The sequence below is a fragment of the Suricata suricatta genome, chromosome 12 (genome assembly GCF_006229205.1).
Source record: "Suricata suricatta isolate VVHF042 chromosome 12, meerkat_22Aug2017_6uvM2_HiC, whole genome shotgun sequence".
Lineage (NCBI taxonomy): Eukaryota > Metazoa > Chordata > Mammalia > Carnivora > Herpestidae > Suricata > Suricata suricatta.
This window is the reverse complement of record NC_043711.1, coordinates 16,759,368-16,783,847: the sequence shown is the minus strand read 5'-3', so window position 1 is coordinate 16,783,847 and position 24,480 is coordinate 16,759,368. Positions and strand designations below refer to the sequence as shown.

Sequence of the window (24,480 nt, the reverse complement as noted above, 5' to 3'; positions counted from 1 at the left end):
AGACTGGTCACATTATATCAAATATTTGTATTACGTTTATGATATCGTAGCCAGTTCATGGCATGCATTAAAATATTGTGCTTTTGTAGCTTCAAAAGTATTTTCTTTCTTTCTTTCTTTTTTAACATTTATTTGTTTTTGAAAGAGAGATCATGAAGGAAGGGGCAGAGAGAGAGACACACACAAAATTGGAAGCAGGTTCCAGGCTCTGAGCTGTCAGCATAGAGCCCGACATGGGGCTCGAACCCACGAACTGCGAGATCATGACCTGAGCCAAAGTCAGATGCTCAGCTGATTGAGCCACCCAGGCGCCCCTCAAAAATATTTAAAATTTCCCAATAATAGAAATAACATACCTAAATCGTCTGTGAGTCCTTAATATAAAATAAGAAATCTTTGAAATAGGTATGCCTTTCTGGTGGAAGTTTAGTGGTCTTACATGTTTTATTCCTGTTGTTCAGGGACTTCTTCCCTCCCCCCCCCCGCAAATGTCTTATTTTTAAGTAATCTCTACCCCCAGTGTGGGACTCCAGCTTACAACCTCACGGTCAAGAGGTGCATGCTCTATCAGCTGCACCAGTCAGGTGCCCCACCCATTGCTCATGGACTAATTAGTGGTTTGCAGAAAACAGCCCCCTGAATGTAGAGGGGACTCCTGCTGAGCTCCATGTTCAGCCTAAAGGAACAAATCTAATTTCTGGTTTTGTTTCTTTAGAGTAAAGGTGCTAGTGCTGGAAGAGAATGGACTGAACAGGAGACCCTTCTGCTCCTGGAGGTAAGTACATTAATAGTGGAGACCCTTTATCCACACAGGAGATGGGTGCTTAGTTCCTGTGACTCACATTTGAAATATACCTTTGGAATTAATCCTGAAGTTTTTTGAACCATGTACAGAGTTTCAAGAGAATTTTCTTGGGCCATCATTATTTAAATCTCATACCTAGAAGTGATGTGCTGGTTCTCAGTAGAGAAGGTCAGACCTGGATATGTGTTACTTTAGCCCAGGTTGGCTTGTTTTATTTTAAATCTTTGCCAATATTAAACAAATATTATGGCTTTGCAAAAGTAGTGTAGATCACTAACTTTTCCTCCAAAAGTGGAAGAAGATCTGGCCCTTCTGGTACCCCATTCCCCCATGTGGCATTAATTGGCTGACCTTGAGCAGCAGAGGTTCCTTTGAAGTGGAATGTTTCCTCAGATTGCAGTTGTTTTTGTAACTTAGCCCACTTGGTTACTGTGGATTAGTTCTTTAGTGCTGGTGTGCATTTGAGTGTGAACCTCCATATTTCCCAGAAGGCATTCCAGAGAACTAGATGAAGATGCCTACCACTGAAAACACTGTTTGTTCTTGAAAGTGGGACACTGTCATGAACTAATAATAATTCAAGATATTTCAGTCAGCTTGTTGAATGCTTTTTGAATTTCTTCATGGCTCTGGAGATTTTTTTAATAATTTTTTTATGACTTTTATTTATTTTTGACAGACAGAGACAGTGTGAGCAGGGGAAGGTCAGAGAGAGTGGGAGATACAGAATCTGAAGCAGGCTGCGGGCTCTAAGCTAGCTGTCAGCACAGAGCCCAGTGCAGGGCTCAAACCCACGAACTGTGGGATCATGACCTGAGCCGAAGCTAGACGCTTAACCAACTGAGCCACCCAGGCGCCCCTGGAGATTCTTGAAAATACTTACACAAGTAGATCTTAGGAATTATTTCTACTCTGGAGAGTAAGGGAATATCAGGTTCCATATTTATCAACCATTTTTAAAGAAGGACCCTTTATCTTTTAGTTGCTGAACAATAATTGGGTAAAATGAAGACTGCATGACACTACCTAGTATTTGTGGGTAGATGGTACATGTGAGAGCCAACTAAGGACCAAATGAGGAGGTTTACTGTCAGATCTCCTAGGAAGGCTTTTGCCTACAAAGAGCATTAAATATGACTGGCGTAGATTAACCCAAAAGAATGTTGGTTTTTTTTTGTTGTTCAACTGGCTATCCTCAGATTGGCAATTCCAGTGTAGTTTTCACTACTCAAGTACATCATCAGGTTCCAGCTTTTCTCTTATTTTGTTTCCCTTTTAGCTGTCTGTGTGTTCTCTTCTGCTCTCAGCAAAGCTGATTTATTCCCTGGCTTCCTATCCCCGTTTAAAACACTAAGAAATTGGAAATGGCACTTTTGGGGCCTTTTCTTAGGCTCTTCTTCAGATGAAAAGCTTAACCAGAAGCCCCTTTTCAGTCTTTTCCCATCTGTCTCATTGATCAGACTGGGTCTCAGTGGTCACCAAGTATTGTAGGTGGTGCTGGGGAAAGAAACATTAGTTTTCTAGTTTCATAAGCAGGGTCAACCTGGAGGAAGGTATGATTGCTTCTGGTAACTTCTAGTGCTTGCTCCTTTTTTAACATTTAAAGCAATGAATTTATAGGAGAAAACAGCCTACTTTCAGTGGAGTACTCATCTGATCCAAACTTGTATGTCATGTGTAACATTTGCAATTCAGAAATTAAGCATCAAATAGAAGATCAGACTAGGTAAGCAGATCTCAAATGTTTTGGGTTCAAGATATACTTCTACTCTTAAAAATTACATTGAGGTCTTCAGAGAGTTTTTGTTTGTGAGTTGATCAGTATTTTCTGTATTGTAAATTAAAACCAAGAAAATTAATTTACTTTAGAATAACAACAAACCAAGTTAATACATATTTTTATGAGAAATAGATTTAGAAAAACAAAAGATTAGTGAAAGTATGCTGTCACCTGTTAGCCATATCTATAATGTTTGACTTACTAGAATACAGTTGGATTTTCTATCTCACTTTTCCATCATATACGTTGTTTTAGTTAAAATATATTAACATCTGGCATGATCTGGACATGTATTTGGAAACACAAAGAATACCTTAATGTCCTTTTCAGATAGTTATAAATACTCCTGTAGGAGAGGCTTTCATGGCAGATACATATTTTTCAGAATTCTAATTTTCACTTAATCATTGGCAAAAAGCACTCAAGTTGTTTTCTTCGAAGTGACACTTTTGAGAATCCTATGTGCTTTTGAGAAAATATTTGCCAGGCCATTGTGGTGCTGAGTGCCTGTTAGTCCCAGGTGCTTAGAAGGCTGAGGCAGGAGGATTGGGAAAGTCTTAGAGTTCAGGATTGGAGTGTGCTGTGCCAGCTGGGTCTCTGCACTAACTGCAGAGAGGTCTGGTGACCTCCCTAGAGCGAGGGACCACCACAATGCCTAAGGTAGGTGACCTGGCCCAGGTCAGAAATGGAGCAGATCAGAACTCCTGTGCTGATCAGAAAATGTCTGCCAGGTACCTGTGCCGACAGGCCATGGTGTGCTCGCATTTACATGCTACTAACAGTGATCTTCAATGAAAATGGCTAGTTGAGCTTGAAACTCAAATGATCACACAGTGCTTTTCCTTCAGACAGCCATCATGCTTGGATAGTTGATTTTTAGTCTTCTTATATACCTTACATTTGATAGTACCAAATATTAAAAACAAGTGGACTTTGATGTTTAGATTTGTGAGATTAATAATTTTAAAGGTGGATTATTTTTGTGAGTGTGGCAGTGAAGAATAAAGTGACTATTAAGATAGTCTTAGGGCATCTGGGTGGCTCAATCGGTTAAGCATCCAACTTCGGCTCAGGTCACGATCTTGCAGTTTGTGAGTTTCAGGCCCTGACAGCTCAAGGCCTGGATCCTGGTTCAGATTTTGTGTCTCCTCCCTCTCTCTGTCCCTTCCTTGCTCTCACACTCTGTTTCTCTTTCAAAAATAAACATTAATAATAAAAAAAAAAGACAGTGTGGTACCATTGCCTTGATTCATGCTGAGGGTAGAGCGTTCACTCACCACTGCTTTAGCATCCACTGTGCACATGTCATCACAATGAAGAAGCAGCAGTGTCCTCTTGCTACTGTGAAAATGGTTTTGATCTCCAGGTCACCCTGAAAGAATGGTACCCTGTGGGTCTCCAAGCCACACGGAGATGCACTGGACCTACTGAGGGCTCATCTTCCTTCCTTCCTTCTTTCCTTCCTTCCTTCCTTCCTTCCTTCCTTCCTTCCTTCCTTCCTTCCTTCCTTCTTTCCTTCCTTCCTTCCTTCCTTCCTTCCTTCCTTCCTTCCTTCCTTCCTTTCTTTTTGAGAAAGAAGGGCACAGGTGAGCAAGGGGCAGAGAGAGAGAGAGAGAGAGAGAAGCAGGACTCACCCAGGGCTTGTGTTTTACCCAGAGTTGAGCTTGTAATGCTTCATGTTTCTGTATTGCTTTTAATTTTGTTTTTTGAGTTCCAACAGTTGTGTTTGTTTTAATGTTTTAGTAGTGTATTATTTTTCTTTTTTACATCCCTCTTCTTCTTTTCCTTATTCTGATTTCTCAATCTTTCTGGGTTAAAATTAAAAAATACTTCTTTTTGAGTTTTTACCACTATTATTTTAAAAAGTTTATTTGTTTTTGAGAGAAAGAGAAAGAGAACGAGCAGTGGAGGGTCAGAGAGAGAATCCCAAGCAGGCTCCAAACTGTCAATATGGAGTGCAGTGCGGGGCTGAAATTCATGAGCTACAAGACCATGCCCTGAACCGAAACCAAGAGGTGGTTGCCAACAGACTGAGCTACCCAGGTGCCCTGAGTTTTTACCACCATTTGACACACTCTCATCCACTCGTGTGTTATTCGTGACATGCAGAGAGCTTCTTTACTGAACCATTTTTTATTGCAGGACTGGCTTGTCGTGTCCTATTTGCATTGGACTTTTACGTAAGAGTTGTCAGTATTTGGGAATATAATATACTTTCATGTTGCTTTTTTTTAGAATCTTTGGGCTCTGGGGAGTAATTTAGTTGTGCAGCACTAACTGGAATACCTCTCTTACCGATTCTTTTTCTTTCTATACATGATACTCAAAATTTTCTCCTCTTCTATATTTACAAATAGTGAAGAGTAAGTACAGAGAATGGCTGAGCTGCTGCTGTTCAAGAAAACTACGGTATCCTTACATAGTAGTGCATTTTTCTCTCCTGCAGGTGGCACCTTAAGAGTGGCTGGTTTTTCTTTTAAACATGCAGTTGAATTAATGGGTGTTGTCTCTGCTCACACAGAGGCTCCCCAACAGCAGTGGTTACCACTAACGCCTTTTATTTCTGTAGTTTATTTATTGATAATTAAAAGCTTAAGAATATGAAGCCAGATGAAAAATTTTTAAAGGGTATAACCAAATAACCAAAGCCAGTCAATTTTTTCGTAATAAAAAGATAAATCTGGACGATGCATTAAGGTTGTTTTCTACCAAAATTACATCATTTTATTAGACAAGTATATCACACAGGCAGCACCCAACTATTTTAGATTATTCCTGAGACCACCTGCTTTTATTTTAAAAACATCTTTTTGATATGGTCTCTTATCAAAGTACACGCAGTTCTTATGTGGAATGCCACATGTTATTCTCTGCAATTTTAGTTTAGTTCAATGTCTTATTACATATATTGGAGGCATGGTTTCAGTTTTGCAAATAACCAAAGTGGAATCAACGCATTGGATGAATAAATGCAATTTGAAAAAGACCTTGAGTTGGTGTACATGAAGGCTATATAAGGCTTGGTGGTAGCGTTTTGAAAAAAATACATTGCATTAGATCAAGATGATTGAGACTTGTTTGAGTAGCTTTCATTTGTAAATGTGTGAGGAATTCCAGGAATTTCACCTGGAAATGCATCACCAGTTTAAGCCACAAAAGGCTGATAACTCAGTCCTCCCAGCAGTTTGACGTTGCATTGACAGAATGGGGCTGCTAGAATGGAAGAAGAAAGGTCGCCATTCTATTTCATAGTAATTAAGGGTTTTTTTTTTAAGAGGCTTTTACAATTTTTAAGTCCTAAGCTTGTAACAGTTGTCTTCCTGGTCTTTATGAGTGTCCCTGGGCTTGAAATGGACAAGACCTGAGTCTGGGAGCTTATTGGTTCCTCCCTTGTTAACTTCAGTCTTTTCCTGTCGGCTTTGTTTTCTCACGCCTTCTGTGTATTTTCCCTCAGATGGTTAGTGGACATGAAATCTTGTACCCACAGATAAAATCCATAAGGCTTACTAACGTTTATCACTGGAAGAGTTTGTCGCACGGTGTATACTGCTGGATTCCAGAAGCAGTAGCACTGGAAGATCCTCCGGCACCAGCACCATAGACATCCTCATAACGTGCATGTACCTGATACACCTTTCCCTGATACCCTGCCCAAGAAATAGTTTTTTCTCTGTAATTTTAAATTACATTTTAGAGGTGGATATCTTCCAGTTAAAAAAAAAAAAGTGTCTTGAGGAAGAACCTTTTTTTACAGGGTGTTTTTTTTCTTTTTTCTTTTTTCTTTTGTTTTTTTTTTTTTAACAGGGTGGAATTTTTTTGTTTTTATTTTTTACATTTGGAACCATGGAAAACACAAATTCCTTTCATGGTCTAGTCCAGTTCCCTGTAGTCAAGTTCAGCAAATTTCATTGGCTACTGCCGTGGCAGATCCTGTAGACCGAGATGGCTAGTCTTTGTAGTTAAGGGATTCAACACAAACAGAGTAAAACAAAAAATGAGTGTGGTCCTCAGCCTCACAGAGCCGTGCCCAGGGATGGCTGTGCATCAGGCTGGGGAAGAGACTCAGTGCCCAGCTTCCTGGGAACAGGAGAGCTGGCCTGTTGGCTCTAGTATGTTTGTCAGGTACGGAGCAAAGTTTCCACAGGCACAGTGACTAGGAAGAGTATTTCTGGATATTCGTAGAACATGAAAGAGGAAGGAGTGGAGTGGAAGGAGGAGGCAGAGCCCCGATCCTATTTGGACTTCATTCAATAAGCTAAGTGTGAACAAGGAAATAATTTTAGGAGAGAGACCGTGTCATGTATGAAACATAATCCACTTTGGCAATAAGAAGAAAGATGAATTTAAGGTTAGAGAAATGGGTGATTCTAAGAATCTGAGTAAGGAGTAGTGAAGGACCCAAGTCATAGGAGGAAGAATGGTGTCCTGCAAATGTCTGCTAACATCTCCGCCCTCCCTCTCCTTCCCAGTCAGTCCCCACGTCCTGTTGGAAAACATGTTTTCGATTCCCTGTTATGTAATGCTACCATTAGTGCGGTTTCTCAGCCTTATGCTTTTCCAAATGCTCTTTCTTGATTTTTGTATGTCAAAGGGTTTCATAGTTTTATTCTGGAAAAAACTTCTTGAACTTTGTTATTTTACTCTGAGGAAAAAAAAATAAAGGAATAAAAATTTTTAAATAAATTTGTTTGAAAAGACTTGATAGAACATCCTAAGAAAATCTCTCATCAGAAACATAAGGTGGCCCCTAAATTTACATGTCTCTGGCCCCAAAGTCCCTAGTGAGAGAGATGGATTTTTCTTTTTTGTTATATTCTAGATCTTTTTCTGATTTCTTCTAGAACTATCCGAGGCCACTGGCTATCCATGGGAAACCCAGAATTAGTCATTTATTTTCAAGGGATTTAATAAATAAGACTTTTCACTGGTGTGGGTTTTGAGGAGTCCTCTACCGCTCCGGCAAAAAGGCAGGCCTGGGTCGGCAGTTGGAGCCCTGGGTTAGGAATTCACTTACATAAATGTGGAGAGAGAATCAGTGGCATCGCAAGCTCAGTGCACGGTGTAGATCAGCAAATCAAGCTCTAGAATAGGATTTTTCAGCCTCTCACAATGGACATTTGGGCCACATAGTTTTTGTTGTGGTGGCTCTTCTTGCCTGCATTGAAGAGAAAGTTTCACTCCATTCACGGTCTCTACCCGCTGGATGCCAGTAGCACCTCTCCTGTTGTGTCAGCCCAGAATGTCTGCATACATTGCCAAGTGTCCCCAAGGAGCCCCTGTTGCAGATCCTGTGAGAATAGCAACTTTGGTTAGCTACTGAATAGGTTCTTACCCAGTTCATTCCTCGATTGTATTGAATCTGCTATTCCGTTTGGAAAGAGTTGACAGCTTAAAAACACTGAGACCTCTAATGGATGAATATAGTATTCATTTATTTAAGTCTTTATTTATTTATTTATTTAATTTATTTATTTTTTGAGAGACAGAGACCGCATGAGCAGGAGAGGGTCAGAGAGAGAGGGAGGTATAGAATCTGAAGCAGGCTCCAGGCTCTGTGCTGAAAGCTAGCTCAGAGTCCAACACAGGGCTCGAACCCACAAACTGTGAGATCATGACCTGAGCCGAAGCCAGATGCTTAACTGACTGAGCCACACAGGCACCCCCACAGCATGTTTTTTTTTTTCAGCATGTTGATCTTATATACTCTTTATTATATTTATTCCTAGGTATTCATTTTTGTGCTATTTTAAACATTTTTTTTCCAATTGAAAACTTTTCATTGCTTATATATAGAGAAATATAATTGAGTTTTTCTATTACCTATCTATCCTCTGACCTTGGTAAGTTTATAGTTTTAGTGTTTTTCTGTAGACTTCTTAGGATTTTCTGTATAAGCAGTTATGTGTGTATTAGTAAAAGACACTTCTTCTTCCTTTTATAAGTGTTTTTTATTTATATTTTCTTGCCTGATTGAGATTTAGTATAATTAGAAAAGCAACCAAATCTGCCTATTTTCTTATGTACAGTATACATTTTCATTATTAATTTTTTAAACCCAGAACTGTTTTTAAGACTAGTCACAGGCTTCTGATATTGTTGCATACTAGTTCCTTGTCACCTGATACTAAAGCACCTGGGTTTTTCTGTTTCAGGCCCTGGAGATGTACAAGGATGATTGGAACAAAGTATCAGAGCATGTCGGAAGTCGTACTCAGGATGAATGCATCCTCCACTTTCTAAGGCTTCCAATTGAGGACCCGTACCTTGAGAATTCAGATGCTTCACTGGGGCCCCTGGCCTACCAGCCTGTCCCTTTCAGTCAGTCAGGAAACCCAGTCATGAGCACTGTTGCTTTTTTGGCATCCGTGGTGGACCCTCGTGTGGCATCTGCTGCAGCAAAAGCAGCTTTGGGTATGGACTCTCCTAAGCCGTGTTGTGAGCACAGTAGTTTCAGATAACGGCCTAGTACTTGACTTCATATACAGGTTGTCTCCGACTGAAAGGTTTTTAGCTGCTGTGTTCATTTCAGTTAGCAGAAAGTCAGACATTACCTCTTTAAGCTACCATATTACAAAGTATTACAACATTTTAAAAGCACTTAATATATAATTTTAAAATTAAGAGCATTTATTAAGAATTGGCATTTTTTGTGTTGATTCATTTGGACTTGACATAGCCAACAGAAGGAACCATTTAACATTGTTGGATTTTTATTACAGTTAGAACATTGTCATACTGTAAAACTCCTTCTTGGCTTTCTGGTTGTTTAATCCTTGCTGTTTTCTTTATTATCAATCCAGCCTGCAGAGTCAGATTAAGTTTGGGCAGAAATTTTGATTGTTATTGATAGAAATTTAGAAATTTCTGTTATTTATACAGCAGGGTACTGTGACACGTAAGTTAAAATTTAGAATCTTGGAATTTCATTAGCATACATGACTACCTCATTTGGCATTCTTGATTTGCTGGCGTAGATAGGCCTGAGCACCCAGAAAGGTCAGTGCCTGCAAGACAGTAATGTGTTGGATCGCATAGTGGTTTACATTAAAGCACATACTTGTGCTCCAGGTCACACTGTTGCATTTTGATTCTTAAACAGAAGAGTTTTCTCGGGTCAGAGAAGAGGTACCACTGGAATTGGTCGAAGCTCATGTCAAGAAAGTACAAGAAGCAGCTCGAGCCTCTGGGAAAGTGGACCCCACATATGGGCTGGAGAGCAGCTGCATTGCAGGCACGGGACCTGATGAACCAGAAAAGCTTGGTGAGTCACAGCTGTCCCCAAGGACAGGGTAGTAGATGCTGTATTTCAACTTGCTAAAATAATTGAGTTTGTTTGCACTTAAAAGTGAGAACAGGGGGCGCCTGGGTGGCTCAGTCAGTTGAGAGCCCGACTTCAGCTCAGGTCATGATCTCGCGGTTTGCGGGTTCAGGCCCTGCATCAGGCTCTGTGCTGACAGCTCAGAGCCTGGAGACTGCTTCAGATTCTGTGTCTCCTTCTGTCTCTGCCTCTCCCATGTTCATGCTCTGTCTCTTTCTGTCTCTCAATAATAAATAAATGTAAAAAAAAAAAAAAAAAGTGAGAACAATGATCAGTATCAACTTGTCCCTTCAAGATTAATATGATGGTTTTTCTTTTATCACTTCCTATTATGGTAGATAGAATTCAAAGGTTATTTCAAACTATTCATAACATCACCACTGTGAAATATCTGATGCCAGTTTTTAAGATTTATTTATTTAATCTCTACACTCAGGTGGGACTCAAACTTACAACCCTGCGATCAAGAGTCACACACTTCACTGACTGAGCCAGCCAGGCACTTTATGATACCTGTTTTTATTCATTCATTCATTCATTCACTCATGTTTATTTTTGAAGGAGAGCAAACATGAGCGGGGGAGGGGCAGAGAGAGAGAGGGAGACACAGAATCCGAAATGGGCTTCAGGCACTGAGCTGTTAGAACAAAGCGACACAGGACTCGAACTCACGGACAATGAGATTATGACCTGAGCCGAGGTCGGACACTTAACCGACTGAGCCACCCAGGCTCCCCTCATAATGCCTGTTTTTAGATCTAGTTTTTGAGCATGTAGACATAGGAATATTGAAAGGACTTTTGTTATTACTTTAATTTATAGGTTGGTGGGTAGGTTTAAATTCGTTGTTGTTTTTCATTATTTTTTAATTAAGGTAAAATTCACATAACCTAAAATTTTCCATTTTAACCCTTTAAAGGTATACAATCCAGTAGCTTCTAGTACATTCACTGTTGTGTGTCTGTCACCACTATCTAATTCCAGAACACTTTGATCTCCCCAGAAGACAATCCCATACCAATTAAGCGGTCATTTCCCATTTCTTTCTCTCCTGAGCCCTGTCAGCCACTGATTTGCTTTCTGTCTCTATTTGCGTATTTTGTACATTTCCTATAAATGGAATCATACGTTATATGGGCTTTTGAGTCTCCCTTCTTTAACTTAGCATAAGGTTTTCAAGTTCATCCATGTTGTAGTATATAATCAGTACTTCATTCCTTTCTGTGCTGAATAATATTCTTTCAGTGAATATAACAGTTTACTTATTGATTAATGAGTTCATGTACATTTGTACTATTTTCACTTTTTCGCTATTTTGAATAATGCTCCTATGAACATTGACCCGCTGTTTTGTGAACATAGTTTGATATTTGGTACCTAGGAATGGAATTGCTGGATCAATTGGAAGTTCTTTGTTTAGCTCTTGGAGAAACAGCTTTCCATAGTGATTGTTCAATTTTATGTTTTCACCAGCAATGTATGAATATTCCGACTTCTCCATATCCTCACCAACACTTGTTTCCTCCTCTCTGACCTTTTTAAAAAATAAACCACAGAGTGGGTGTGAAGTGGTATTTTGTGGTTTTCATTTGCGTTCAATTTGTGGGTTGTTGTCATATTAACAGTGTGAAGTCTTTCAATGAACACAGGACACCTTTCCCTTTATTTAGATCTTCTTTACGTGTACTTTTGAATTTTTTCGTCTTGCAGGTTCTTGACACATGTTTTACATTTCCTTTAGTTAAATTTATCCCTGTGTAGTTTATTCTTTTGAATGCTATTGTAAACGAGTTTATTTTCCTGATCTTCGGAGCAACGCATCTCATTATTAAGTATGATGTTAGCTGTTGGATTTTCCTAGATTCCTTTTGCCAAGTTTAGGAAATTTCCTCTATAATTTGTTGAATGTTTTTATCCTATAAATGTGTTGGAGTTTGCAAACTGCTTTTTCTGTATCAGTTGAGATGACCATGTTGTATTTTTACTTTATTTCTTATATATGTTGTATTAATTCATTCCTGCCTGTTGACACATTGAGGTTTCTGGGATAAACCCCACTTGGTTATGGGAATAATCCATATAATATTCAATTGGATTTAGTTTATTCCCAGTATTTTGTTGAGGATTGTTGTATCTGTATTCATAAGGGATATTTCCTTGCTGCTTTTCAGTTTTTTGGTATCTTTATCTGGTTTAATGTTAAGATAATACTGGCTTTCAAGAATTAGGAATTTTTTTTTTTTTTGAAGACTATGAGAATTATTGATGTTCATTCTTCTTTAAGTGTTTTCTAGAATTCACATGGGAAGCCATCAAGTCCTGATTTTTAAAAAAACTGTATTCACATTCTGATCATTCATTCGTTTGTTCGTTCATGAGGGAGAAAGAGAGAGAATCCCATGAGAGGCACAGAGAGAGGGAGAGAAAGCATGGAGCCCAGAGCAGGGCTCAGGCTCACCTAATGCAGGGCTTGAACTCATGAACCATGAGATCATGACCTGAGCTGAAATTGGATGTTTTTTTTAATGTTTTCTAAGAACTGATTCACCCTATGTACTTGTTGCAGTCTATTTAGGTGTTCTATTTCTTTTTAAGTCAGTTTTTCTGGTTTGTGTCTTTCTAGAAATTTGTCCATTTCATGTACATTGTCTCACCTGTTGGCCACACACACACACACACACTCACACACAGAGAAATACAAATCATAACAATCAAAACTGAAAATAGTTCAAATGTCCATCAGCTGACAAATGGATAAATGAAATGTAGTATTAAAATGGAATATTATTCAGCCAGAAAGTGGAATGAAGTATTGACATATGTGACATCATGGATCCTCCTTGAAAACATAGTAGAAGTGAGAGGAGAAAATGTATTATTAAATTCCAATTATATGAAATATGAACAGGCAAATTTTAGAGACAAAATACATTAATGGTTGCTTAGGGCTAGGAGGATGATAGGTAAAAGATACGGGGTTTCTGTTTGAGGTAATGGAAAGGTTTTGAAATTTACTTTGGTAATGGTTGCACATATGTGAGAATATGCTAAAATTTATTGAATTGTACTCTTTTAATGGGTTGATCATAGGGTATATTAATTACATGTCAGTAAAGCTTTTTAAGTTCATAATGTCTTTTTACATTCCTTTTTATTTTTGTAAGTTTGGTAGTAGTGTCCCTTTTTTTATTCCTGATTTTAGTAATTTGGTTCACTCTTTTTTTTCCTTCATCAGTCTAGATAAAGACTTGTCAGTTTTATCTTTTAAAGAACCGACTTTTGATTTCAGGGATTCTGTTTTTTTCTCTTCTCTAATTTATCTCCACTATAATCTTCATTCTTCCTTCTGCTTTCTTTTGCTTAAGTTTGCTCTTCTTAATACTTCCTTACGTTGGAGGATGGGATATTGATTTGAGAGCTTCGTCATAAATGTTGACTTCCATAGCTATATTAATACTTCTCTTGGCATTCCTTTTTACTGCATTCCATAAGTTTAGACATATTTCATTTTTATTCTTCTCAGAGTATTTTATAACTTCCCTTTTGGTTTCTTTGATTTGTGGGTTGTTTGAAGAATGAATGGTTTAATATATATCAATTAGTGAAGTTTTAGATTTTCTTCTGTTACTGATTTCTAAATTTATTCCATTGTATTCAGAGAAGATGATTTGTGTGGTTTCTTTCTTTTAAAATTTATTGAGACTTTTGTTGCCTATACATTGTCCTGGTGAGTATTCCATTTGCATTCTGCTGTTGTTGAATGGCATTTTCTGTGTATGTTTGGTGTGGCTGGTTTCTTGTGTTATTCAAGTTGTCTACTTTATCATTTTCTTGGTTGGTCTTTCCTTCATTGAAAATCGTGTGTTGAAATTTCCAATAATAATTGAACTATCTATGTTCTGTTTGGTTTTGCTTCATACGTTTTAAGGTTCTGTTGTTACATATATATTTATAATTTTTCTGTCTTTTTGGTGGATTGGCCCTTCTATCATTATATAACCTCTTTTTCTCTTGTAACCTTTTTTTTTTTGCCTAAAAGTCTATTTTATCTAATATTGACATACCATTCCAGCTCTGTTTGGTTACTGTGTTTGTATGAAATACTGTTTTCCATTAATTTACTCCATTAATTTACTTTTCAATCTATTAGTGTCTTTGGACCTAAGATAGGTCTCTTATAGAAAGCTTCTTGTTTGTTGGATTTTAGGATTTTGCAGATTTTAAGTTGTACCTTTGGTTCTGCCCTATAGAGGCATAGGACTTTAAAAAGCTGTTTACCTTCGTTAGCTCTGAGTTCTCTCACCTGTGATATGAAAATGATGATTAGGTACTTTGTAACATACTGTATAGCCACGTCAGTCTGTGATATTGGACAGATGAAATTTTTGCTATTAAAGACTTTATCTCTTTTTATTTAATTTATCATGAGAGCAGTAAAATTTTAGTAAAGTAGCCTCTTAGCAGGTTTCTCAAATGGCAGTGTTTCCTACATGTTAAAAGAGGCTAGTTTTCACACTAAGTTAAATATTTTATATACACTTACTAGTGGATTCCCAACATTTCTTGTATTGTTGATTAACATTTTTCTTTTCATTCATTATAAAACAGTTTCTTTTTTTGTTTTATTTATTTATTTAACGTTTATTCGTTTTTGAGAGAGAGAGATAGAGTGTGAGTGAGGAGGGGCAGAGAGAGAGAGAGGGAGACACAGAATATGAAGCAGGCTCCAGGCTCTGAGCTGTCAGCACAGAGCTGGACGTGGGGCTTGATTCCATCTCTGTCTCAGTCATACACAATTTATATACTTCTGCTTCAGCTGCAGTCACTTTTTTTGGTCTCATTTATTCTTCTAGAATAAAGGTAGTGTGAAGTAGAAATTAAAATTGCTGGGCAGTACTCCACAAATGATACCATCTGCCTCCTGGTGCTCTGCTCTGGGTGGTTTGAGTAGGTATCAGTGATGTCTCTTCAAGCCTAAAATCTTATGGTCTTCATGAGTTTGCATAGGTCCTACTGCTGTTGTTTTTTCCCTCTGCTTAAAAGTGTCAGTCTTGCCGTCACATTTTGTAGATAATGTCTGGGAACAGATTTTCAGATTTATTGAACCTCTCACTCTAACCCTCAGTGCAACTTATTGAACCTGTTCCTAGCAGAAAATCCACAGTATTTCTTAGTTTGAAAGCTCACTTGTTCTTCTCTCTTAGATGGATACCCAAATCAGCAAGCCAGGCCACATCTCTCTGGCTTTTTATTGATTCTGCACCACTGGGCAGTGCCCTGCTCAGGCAGGGGAAGCCTAGGCCTATTGAACGCCTGGGAAGTGTGTCACTTTCCTCGACTTTTTTGTGGTTTTGGTTCATTTGTAGAGTCTTTTGGTTCCCTGTGGTCATGGTATTGAAAAGAGTTGGCACAGCCTTCTTAATTTGATTCAAATAAGTTTCCGTACTTTGCAAAGTGAGGGACATGTTTTTACATGTAAATCTGTTTTGAAAAATTTGGTACGTGAAACCCTAGAGAATCAGTGGTTAAAAAACAGGTTGCAGACTTAGCCATTTAGTCTAGTTTAGCAGGATTTAAGGGGACAAAAACGAAATCTAGCAACTTCACTCTGACTCAGTAGAGAAGGTATGCTTTTCAGTGTGCAGAGAGAGCTTGGATCAGATTGCTGCAGGTAGCAATGGAGGTGAGGTGATGATTCTTTGAATGGCACGGAAAGTAAAATTCATGCCCAGTATCTGGAAATAGCCCATCAGATAACTTCTCTGAACTGCTGTGGCTACTTAACTAGTTGCAGCTACAGAGTTTGGGTCCTTTTACCATTAATTAAGGGGAAAGGAGATTACCAGAATAATATGAATGTTTCGGTCAGGATGTGTTGTAAATAGAAATCTGTAACTTAATGATGGCCTCTGATAGTTACTGTGATTTAAATTGGGCTGTGACTGATAGAATAAATGAGGAGCGGGCAAATGGTTCTTGCTATGGACTTGGCTCAGCAAAATTGTCGTAATTCCTTCCCTCCCTAGCCACATTCCAAATAGGAAGATAGAGGAAAGAAAGTACAGTAAAACCTTGGATCTCAAGTAACGTGTTCTGCGAGTGTTCTAAAAGATGAGCAAACATTTCTAATAAATTGTAACTTGATAAATGAGTGATATTTTGCAACATGAGTAGTACGTGATGCCAAACATCACATGATCACAACTGAGCCAATGGTTCTTGAAATTTGCTTTGATACACAAGTGCTTTGGATTACAAGCATGTTTCCAAAATGAGTTATACCCAGGTTTTCCTGTATCAGTTTTACATAATTATTTATTCATTCATTCATTTATTTTTTGAGGAGAGTGCAAGCAGAGTAGGGGCAGAGGGAGAGAATCCGAAGGAAGCTTTCTGCACTGTCAGGGCAGAGCCCTATGCAGGGCGCTGATCTCACGGACCATGAGATCATGACCTGAGCCAGGATCAAGATTCAGGACCCTTAACCGACTGAACCACCCAGGCACCCCTCGGTTTTATATTTAAACTGACACCCGGTATAATAAAATAGTGCCTTATCACATAACATGCTGATTTGAAGTAGAATGCTGTATGCTTTTCCTTACCAAGATGATGTACTTTAGGGGGAGGCTCACATACTTTTTATTGTGATATTTAATTTACCGTGTTCCCCATGTGTTAGCTTGTGTGTATTAATAATGGTAAAATGAAAATACAGGGAAAAATAAGTTTTCTTATGAAATACAGGATGACTCTTGGATTTCTCCCATTAACCTATCTAACTTTTCATTGTGAGTTTGTATTGGGGGGAGTATTTGGTAAAATAAGAGTGAAACTAGATGAACAGTAGGTCTGAAACACCTCTTGTTTTCATTTTAGGAGAGTTGGAGGAGTTCTTAAGGAAGTGAGTTCTCGCTTATCAGGAGGGGCTTCTCTGTCCTCTTTCACTCTGGTCATTCCCTTATCTACTGACGTCTCTAAATTTGTATGGTCTGTTGTTTTTGTTTGGTCAGAGTCCATTCTAGGAATAGCAAAAGTAATGCTGATATTTGAGATCTCTTGCATTTAACTAAAATTATTATCAGGTTTTATTTCCCCTGGGTTATAGGGGAAGGCGTGGGAAGTTAAGATCTCCCCCCCAAAGAGAAAGAAATTCTTAAACATTTTTCAGAAGGTGCTGAAAATCAACATTTCTGAGTACCCATTTTAGTGACACATATATAGGAATTCTCTGATTAGTTCTTTGAGTTTCTTTTCTGGATAACTCTTTGGCGGAAGTGGTCTTGTTTTTATTATAAAACCAAGGAAAGAAAGTTATTGGCAGGTTACATAGGCTTGTGAGAATTGGAGCTAAATGTTGAACCTAAATCTCTGATCCTAAAGCTCACCCTCTTTTTGTTGTAGCATATGTGGTGCGTCTGCATTTTTCGTTCGTTGAACAAGGATCATTAAAGATTTGATAGCTCCATCATACTGTCCTGTCTTATATCCCATGGGATATATAATGGGGAAGGACCTAGACCCTCTTGTAATTGTATAGGGGCTGCCTAAGGAGACCGGCACATATACCAGGAAGAGCAGCTGGGTGATTCATCCCTATGAGATCAAATGCTAAAATCGCACGCCAGAATATTGTCAGAGTGATTCAATGCATGAGCCTGTACCACATAAGTATTCTTGAATGGGAGGTCAGTCTTAATAGACTTTTTTTTTCTTTTAACTCATAGGGATAAGTAAGATTGTAAAAGTTTTGTGTTACTGTGTTGTTTCATTGTGTTTTATTTTAAAATTTTTAATATTTTATTTTGGGGAGAGAGAGAGCATGATCAGGGGAGAGTCAGAGAACGGGAGACACAGCATCTGAAGACTGAGCTAGCAGTCAGCACAGAGCCCGATGTGGAGCTTGAGCCCATGAACCGTGAGATCATGACCTGAGCCGAAGCCAGACGCTTAACAAACTGAGCCGCCCAGGCGCCCCTCATTGTGTTTTAGATGGTAGGGTACTATTGACCAAAGCAGTTCAAAATCCCCACCTGCAAGGATTGTTTGTTTGTTTGTTTGTTTGTTTAGAGAATGCATACATTAGCAGGGGAAGGGGCAGAGAGAGCAAATCCCAAGCAGGCTCCTGTGACATGAGGCTCCATCTCTCAAACCTCAAGATCATGATCTGAGCCAAAACCAAGAATCAGAGGCATAACTGACTGAGTCACCCAGGCGCCCCCAGGATTGTGTATTTTCAAGGTGGAAGATGAAATACGTGGCATATAAAACATAGATTGTATAAATTCAATACAAATATGTAGAAAGAGTATGTTGGCTGATATGTGGTATGGTACAAATTAAAGCAGGGATAGGAAGGCAATTGTGAAGTGTGTGGAATTGCAGTTTTAAAATAAAGGGCAGGGAGTGTGTTATCAAGAACGTGACATTTGAGCAAAGCTGTAAAGGAGGCAGAGGGAGGAGTTGTCAGATAACGGAGGTCAGAGTGCTCTAGGCATAGGGAGCAGTCAGTGTACGAATAGGAGAGAATAGGAGACGGGAGCTGCCTAGCATAGTTGAGGAACACGGACAAGTAGCTGGATTGCACAGAAGAGAGGTCATGGGAGATGATGAGGGGCTCATGGGCCACTGTAATATTTTAATTTTTACTCTAGGTGGAGTGGAGCCAGTGAGGGGGAGTTTCGAGCAGAAGAGCATGAATTTGACCTATATATTGTTTTTTTAAATAATTTTTTTAATGTTTATTTATTTTGAGGGAGAGAGAGAGACAGTGCGAGCAAGGGAGGGGCAGAGAGAGAGGGAGACACAGAATCTGAAGCAGGCTTCAGGCCCTGAGCGGTCAGCACAGAGGACGTGGGGCTTGAACTCACAAACTATGAGATCATGACCTGAGCTGAAGACAGATGCTTAAGCAACTGAGCCACCCAGGTGCCCCTGACTATATTTTTAAAACTTATCCTATTAGGTTGAGAATACCACACATTTAGGAGTTGTTAAATTGATTTATTTTCCAAATAACTTATGTAATATATTTGAATATTGAAGATAATTTTTTATTGTATTTAATTTTTTATTATTCTTAAAAGTTTATTTATTTTGAGAGAGAGTGTGTGTGCCCAAGGAAGGAGGAGCAGAGGAGGAGAGAGAATCTCAGGCAGGCTCTGTGCCGTCAGTGCAGAGCCTGATGCAGGGCTCTAACCCACTGAACTGAACCATGAGATCATGACCTGAGCCAAGATCTAGTCAGATGCTCAACTGACTGAGCCAGCCAGGCACCACAGAAACTTCTTTTCTTGATGTTTGTTTATTTTTGAGAAAGAGATCAAGGAGTGAATGCATGCGAATGAGGAATGGGCTGGCGGTGGGCGGGGGGGAGGAGAAAGAGAGAGAAAGAGAACAAGAAATTGCAAGTAGGCCCGAGCTATCAGCATAGAGCCCAATTTGGGATTTGACGTGGGGCTCAGTCTCAGTGCCATCATGACCTGAGCTAAAATCAAGTCAGACATTTAACCAACTGAGCCACCCAGTCGCCCCCTCCGAAAACTTTTATTAAACACCTTTATTACTTTTTGTTTTAATTGACGTGGAGACTAAACAAAATAGCCTTTCTGATAACCTGTTTACTTGTAGCCAAGCATGCTGAAATACTCCTAGAGTAGCACAGTGATACTTCATGTGCCTACTAGTTAGGTTCAACTTTGCCATGTTTATCTGTCTAGCCACCTAAATAATTTTTATTGTTTTTGGTGAACTATTTCAAAGTAAGTTGTAAATATCATGATTCTTTGCACCCTAGATCACTCAGCATGCGTCATCTCCTGGGAATAAGAACGTTTCCCTGTATGATTGTCACAGTGCAGTGCATCTTAGTCCCTTTTTAGGTTGTCAGTCTTTCCCCCAGGGAGTTGGAATTTACATGCATGTTCCAGGGTCTGTCAAAGACTTAACCTTAGTAACCCCCTATTTCTATTTCATGATTTCAGGTATTGGTTTTCTTTATTTAATTTTTTGCTACTGTGAATAGATTTATGTATCTTAATTCTGGTTTAGAGAAATTGGAAAGATTATGTTAAATTGATGCTTATTCCTTACAGATGACGATGTGTGCTCTATGGATGTTGAGTCCCAAATAGAATGTTCAGAGAAGATTCTTTTATGTCAATAAGTGGATTGTCCACTGAGTTCCTTAACACCCTGAGGAATACAGGACTCCAAAGAATGCTTCTGGAGCTGTTTGAAACAGTTCTGTGTAGAGGAACTTTATCAGTAAAGAGAAAAGCTAGTCTCTAATCCATTAGGAGATTAAGAACATCTTGAAAGTGATAATATTGAAAGGGTCACTTTCTAGGAACTGAAAGCCCAGAAGTGACTATTACAGTTCTTGACTCAGATACTATTCATCGCTTATAAATAGCTTCATTCTTCTCACTGTGAAGACTTCATAACATTTTACAAATCAGGCACTTCTAAAACACCATGTGTGAAACATGTGAGGCTAGTGAGTCTAAGAAAACAGTGGAAGAGTATTTGATCATCAGACTTCCATCCTGTGGAGTGGCTTCTCTCTTCTCTCTGTCAGTGTTCTATTTGAAGGGCTCTTTCAGACCTATTTCAAGAGGCGGTGAAGGACAGAGTCAAACTTCTGAGGAGCTCATAATTGGGCATACAACATCTAGGAACTAGCTAATAATGGCTAGAATTTAAGTGACTTGCCTAATGACCCATGTTTATTAAAGGTAGGATACTTATTTTTAGGAAGAAATTGGCTTCAATTATATGGTATGAATATGTAATGCCTTTTGGGGACTTTCATCAAGTTAGGCTTTTTGGTTACTAGCTAGAGATCTCTTGCTTGGGCTACTATGTAAGACATAAGCAATACCCTCTATTAATTGGGACTGTTTTTTGGTGATGAGCTACCCATACATGGAAAAACCATTCCATGTTGGAGGGGTTGGGATATAATGAAGCATACATAGTATTAATTGTTCAAGGGGGACTGGGTATGCGAGGTGCTGTAAGAGTTAGCACAGAAGGACATGTAAGTGTAGTCTGGGGAATTCTTTACAAAGAAGGCATTTGAGCTGAACACTGAAAAAGAGGTTTGGAGGTCACTGAGCCAGGTTGGAGCAAGTATTCGGTTCTGTGGGACAATGTGAACAAAGGCACAAGATGGAAACAGACGGATGTACAGAGGGTGGGATGTGTAAACCAGGTTAGCCTCAACGCAGAGTTCAAATAAGGACATGGAGAGATCAAATGTGCAGCTAGATTGGAGCAAAGTCACAGAGCGTGACAGGGTGATGCAGGCTTGGACTGTTATTGGCAGTGGCAGCTCTATGAAATGCTTGAACTTTAACGCAGGCAGTGACAGGATCAGCTTCCCAGAAAGGCTGAGTGCGTTCCCACCATGGGCCTTATTTTGTTCTTCCCTGAGAAAACAAAAACTATTGGACTAGCCGTTCTCAAACTCTTTTGGTCTCAAGACTCAAATAATGAGGAACCCAAAATGCTTTATTCACTAATTATATCTGTGGATACTTACTATATCAGAAATTAAAACAGAAACGTTTAAACCAAACAATACACAGGTGCACGTACCTGTAGCTGACTTCATCATGCGTCATGCAGCCTCTAGGAAGCCTCACTTCACCTTTGCGGGAGATGAGAGTGAAAAGAGAAATAACATCTTTGTGTTGTTATAAAAATAGTTTTGACCTTGGGGACGTTTCCACCTGGACCACACTTTGTGAGTCACTGAATTAAACACTTGTCCTTGAAGGATATTCAGTTAGGGTGGGGAGATGTTGTAAGTAGGTAGGTAATGAAGGTAGGAAGGAAAGAAAGAAGCACACAGGTATAGATAGAGGCACAGGTGGAAGAAACACAAGTTCCGATTGGGTCAGTGGGAAGGCTTCACTGAGGAGGTAACCTTTTAAACCATAATGAAAAAGGAAAAAAGGATGGACATGTGTGGCATATTCTGGAAATAATAGCAAGAAGTCTGTGGGGAGCAGGTACTGGGACCAAGTGCAGCTATATAGATGTATTGGGAGTGGGAGGAGTTTGAAGGGCTTTTACCTTGTGGAAAATTAAAAGTCCCCAGGTAGGAGAAATTACAGGATTCAGTCTATTTTAGAAGTTATCTGCTGACAGTTTACAGGTGACATGCAGGAAATAGAAGAGTTCCCACCAAGTCACCATCATTATTTATCATTTTTGCAAGCGTTTTGTTCTCTCCTCCATGCTAACTTTCCCAGTTCTTTCAACTCTTTAGGAGGTGGTTTCTAGATCTCCTTATTCTGGTTTTGGTGGCGATATTATCATCACTAGAGCAAGAAACCCTTGATTGGAAAAGCTAGGAGAAAGGTGTGGTTTCCATGAAAGACCGCGTTCTGGTCTGGGGTTTGAGAGGAGGCAGAAGCCCAGCTCTCTAAGAAGGATGAAAGTGACACACACCCCTCACGCTAAAACACGTTTGGGGGCACAGAGCAAACATGGAGGTGGAGGCCCAGAGGTAGTTGGGGTATCTGTGCTGCATCTGTGGAAGACAGGGCAAGGGATAGAGTGGAACCGGATTGGCAGTGCCAATTCTTGTTCCTAGTGTCTGAAGATACAGCTGTCGTGGATGCCAGCTAATTTACCTCTCATCCTTGGTTCAGGTTCATTCAAAAGTTCAGTAGGTGTATAGTTATCTATTGTTGCATAATAAATTACCATAAAGTTAGTGGTTTAAAACAAGGTATGTTTATCTCCTTGCTTCTGTGAGTCATAGAACTATGTGCCACAGCCTAACTGGGTCCTCTGCTTCCGATATCACAAGGCTGCACTCAAGGTGGTGACGGGGCTGTGTTCTCATCTGGAAGTTGACTACTAAAGAATCCGCCTCCACGTTCACCCCTGTTGTCAGAATTAATTTACTTCCAGGTGTAGAACTGAAGATTCTAGTTTCTTGCTGGCTGTCAGATGGAAGCTGCCCAAAACTACTAGAGGCCACCCACTGTTCTCCACCATGTAGGCTTCCCCGGCATGGCAGCTTGCTGCATCAAGCTGGCAAAGAGAGGCTAGAGCGAGAGTAGCGGTCTTATATAACTGAGCATCCCATCACGTTTGCCTCACAGATGCTGTTCACACTCATGGGAAGGCGATTATAAAAAGACATGAAAACCATGAGTCAGGGATGAACAGGACCACCCTAGAATCTGACCGCCTTGGGTAAGCATGGTCCTGGGTTCTGGTCACATCCCCTAGTGCCAGTGTCCCTCAGTTCCCAACATTGAAAATTGAGAACTTGAGAGTAGACGCCCCCTCAGTATCTTCATTCATAGGCAGGAGTATCACAGCATGAAGTTTTCTGTCACAGCCTTCAGCAGACATTTCTATAAAAGGCCACACAATAGAAATTTCAAGGTTTTGCAAACCAGCCTCTATCATAACTGCTTAGCTCTGCCTTTGTAGTGCAAAACCAACCATAGACTGTAATTAAACAAAGGAGTGGGGCTGTGTTCTAAGAAAACTGTATTTGCAAAAATAGGCAGCAGGACTGTATAGTTTGCCGACCCCTGGTCGTTCCGATTGGTAGGCTATCCCTGTCCCATTAGTGACATTATAAAAGAATGGGACAAGGGCACGTGCTTCTGCAACATTTCTTGACCCTTTACAGGAACAGTCAGAAGTCACATGGGGGAATAGTTTAGTTAAGAAATGGGCAGAAGACATGAATGGTTATTTTTCCAAAAAAAGACATCCAGATTGCTAACAGACACATGAAAAGATGCTGAATATGGCTTATCATCAGAGAAATACAAACCAAAACTATGATTAGGTACCTGGTACCTCTGACAGGTACGCCTATCAGAATGGCTAAAATTAACCGCACAGGAAACAACAGGTGTTGGCAAAGATGCAGAGAAAGGGGAACCCTATTGCACAGTTGGTGGGAATGCAAACAGGTGCGGCCACTCTGGAAAACAGTATGGAGGTGCCTCAAAATGTTAAAATATAGAACTACCCTACAATCTAGCAATTGCACTACTAGGTATTTACCCAAAGGCTATAAATACAGATTTGAAGGGGTGCATGCACCCCAGTTTTTATGGTAGCATTATCAACAGTAGCCAAACTATGGAAAGAGCCTGTGTCCCATCAGGTGTTGAATGGATAAAGAAAATGTGGTATGTATATATATATGTTTATCTATACACATATACATACAGTGGGATATTACTCAGCCATCAAAATGCCCTAAATATTGCCATTTGCAACAATGTGGGTGAAGCTAGAGTATATTATGCTAAGTGAAAGAAGTAGGTCAGAGAAAGACAAATACCATGATTTCACTCATGTAGAGTATAAGAAACAGATGAACATACAGGAAGGGGTAAAAAAGAGTTGAGGTGGGGGGCACCTGGGTGGCTCAGTTGGTTAAGCATGTGACTCTTGATTTCAGTCAGCTCAGATCATGATCTTGAGGTTCGTGAGTTGGGGCCCCATGTTGGGCTCCACAATGACAGTGATGAGTCGGCTTGGGATGCTCTCTCTCTGCACGCTCTCTCAAAATAAATAAATAAACTTAAA

At 39.5% G+C, this 24,480-nt stretch overlaps 1 protein-coding gene across 1 annotated transcript in view; it reads left to right on the top strand.

Moving 5' to 3' along the window:
- SMARCC1 (SWI/SNF related, matrix associated, actin dependent regulator of chromatin subfamily c member 1) overlaps positions 1–24,480 on the top strand; it is a 167,296-nt gene that overhangs the window by 85,336 nt on the left and 57,480 nt on the right. Inside the window, exons 19-21 of the mRNA XM_029917869.1 lie at positions 716–775; positions 8,738–8,996; positions 9,685–9,846. Of these exons, the coding sequence (XP_029773729.1) occupies positions 716–775; positions 8,738–8,996; positions 9,685–9,846 (481 nt within the window). The remainder of the gene's footprint in view (positions 1–715; positions 776–8,737; positions 8,997–9,684; positions 9,847–24,480) is intronic.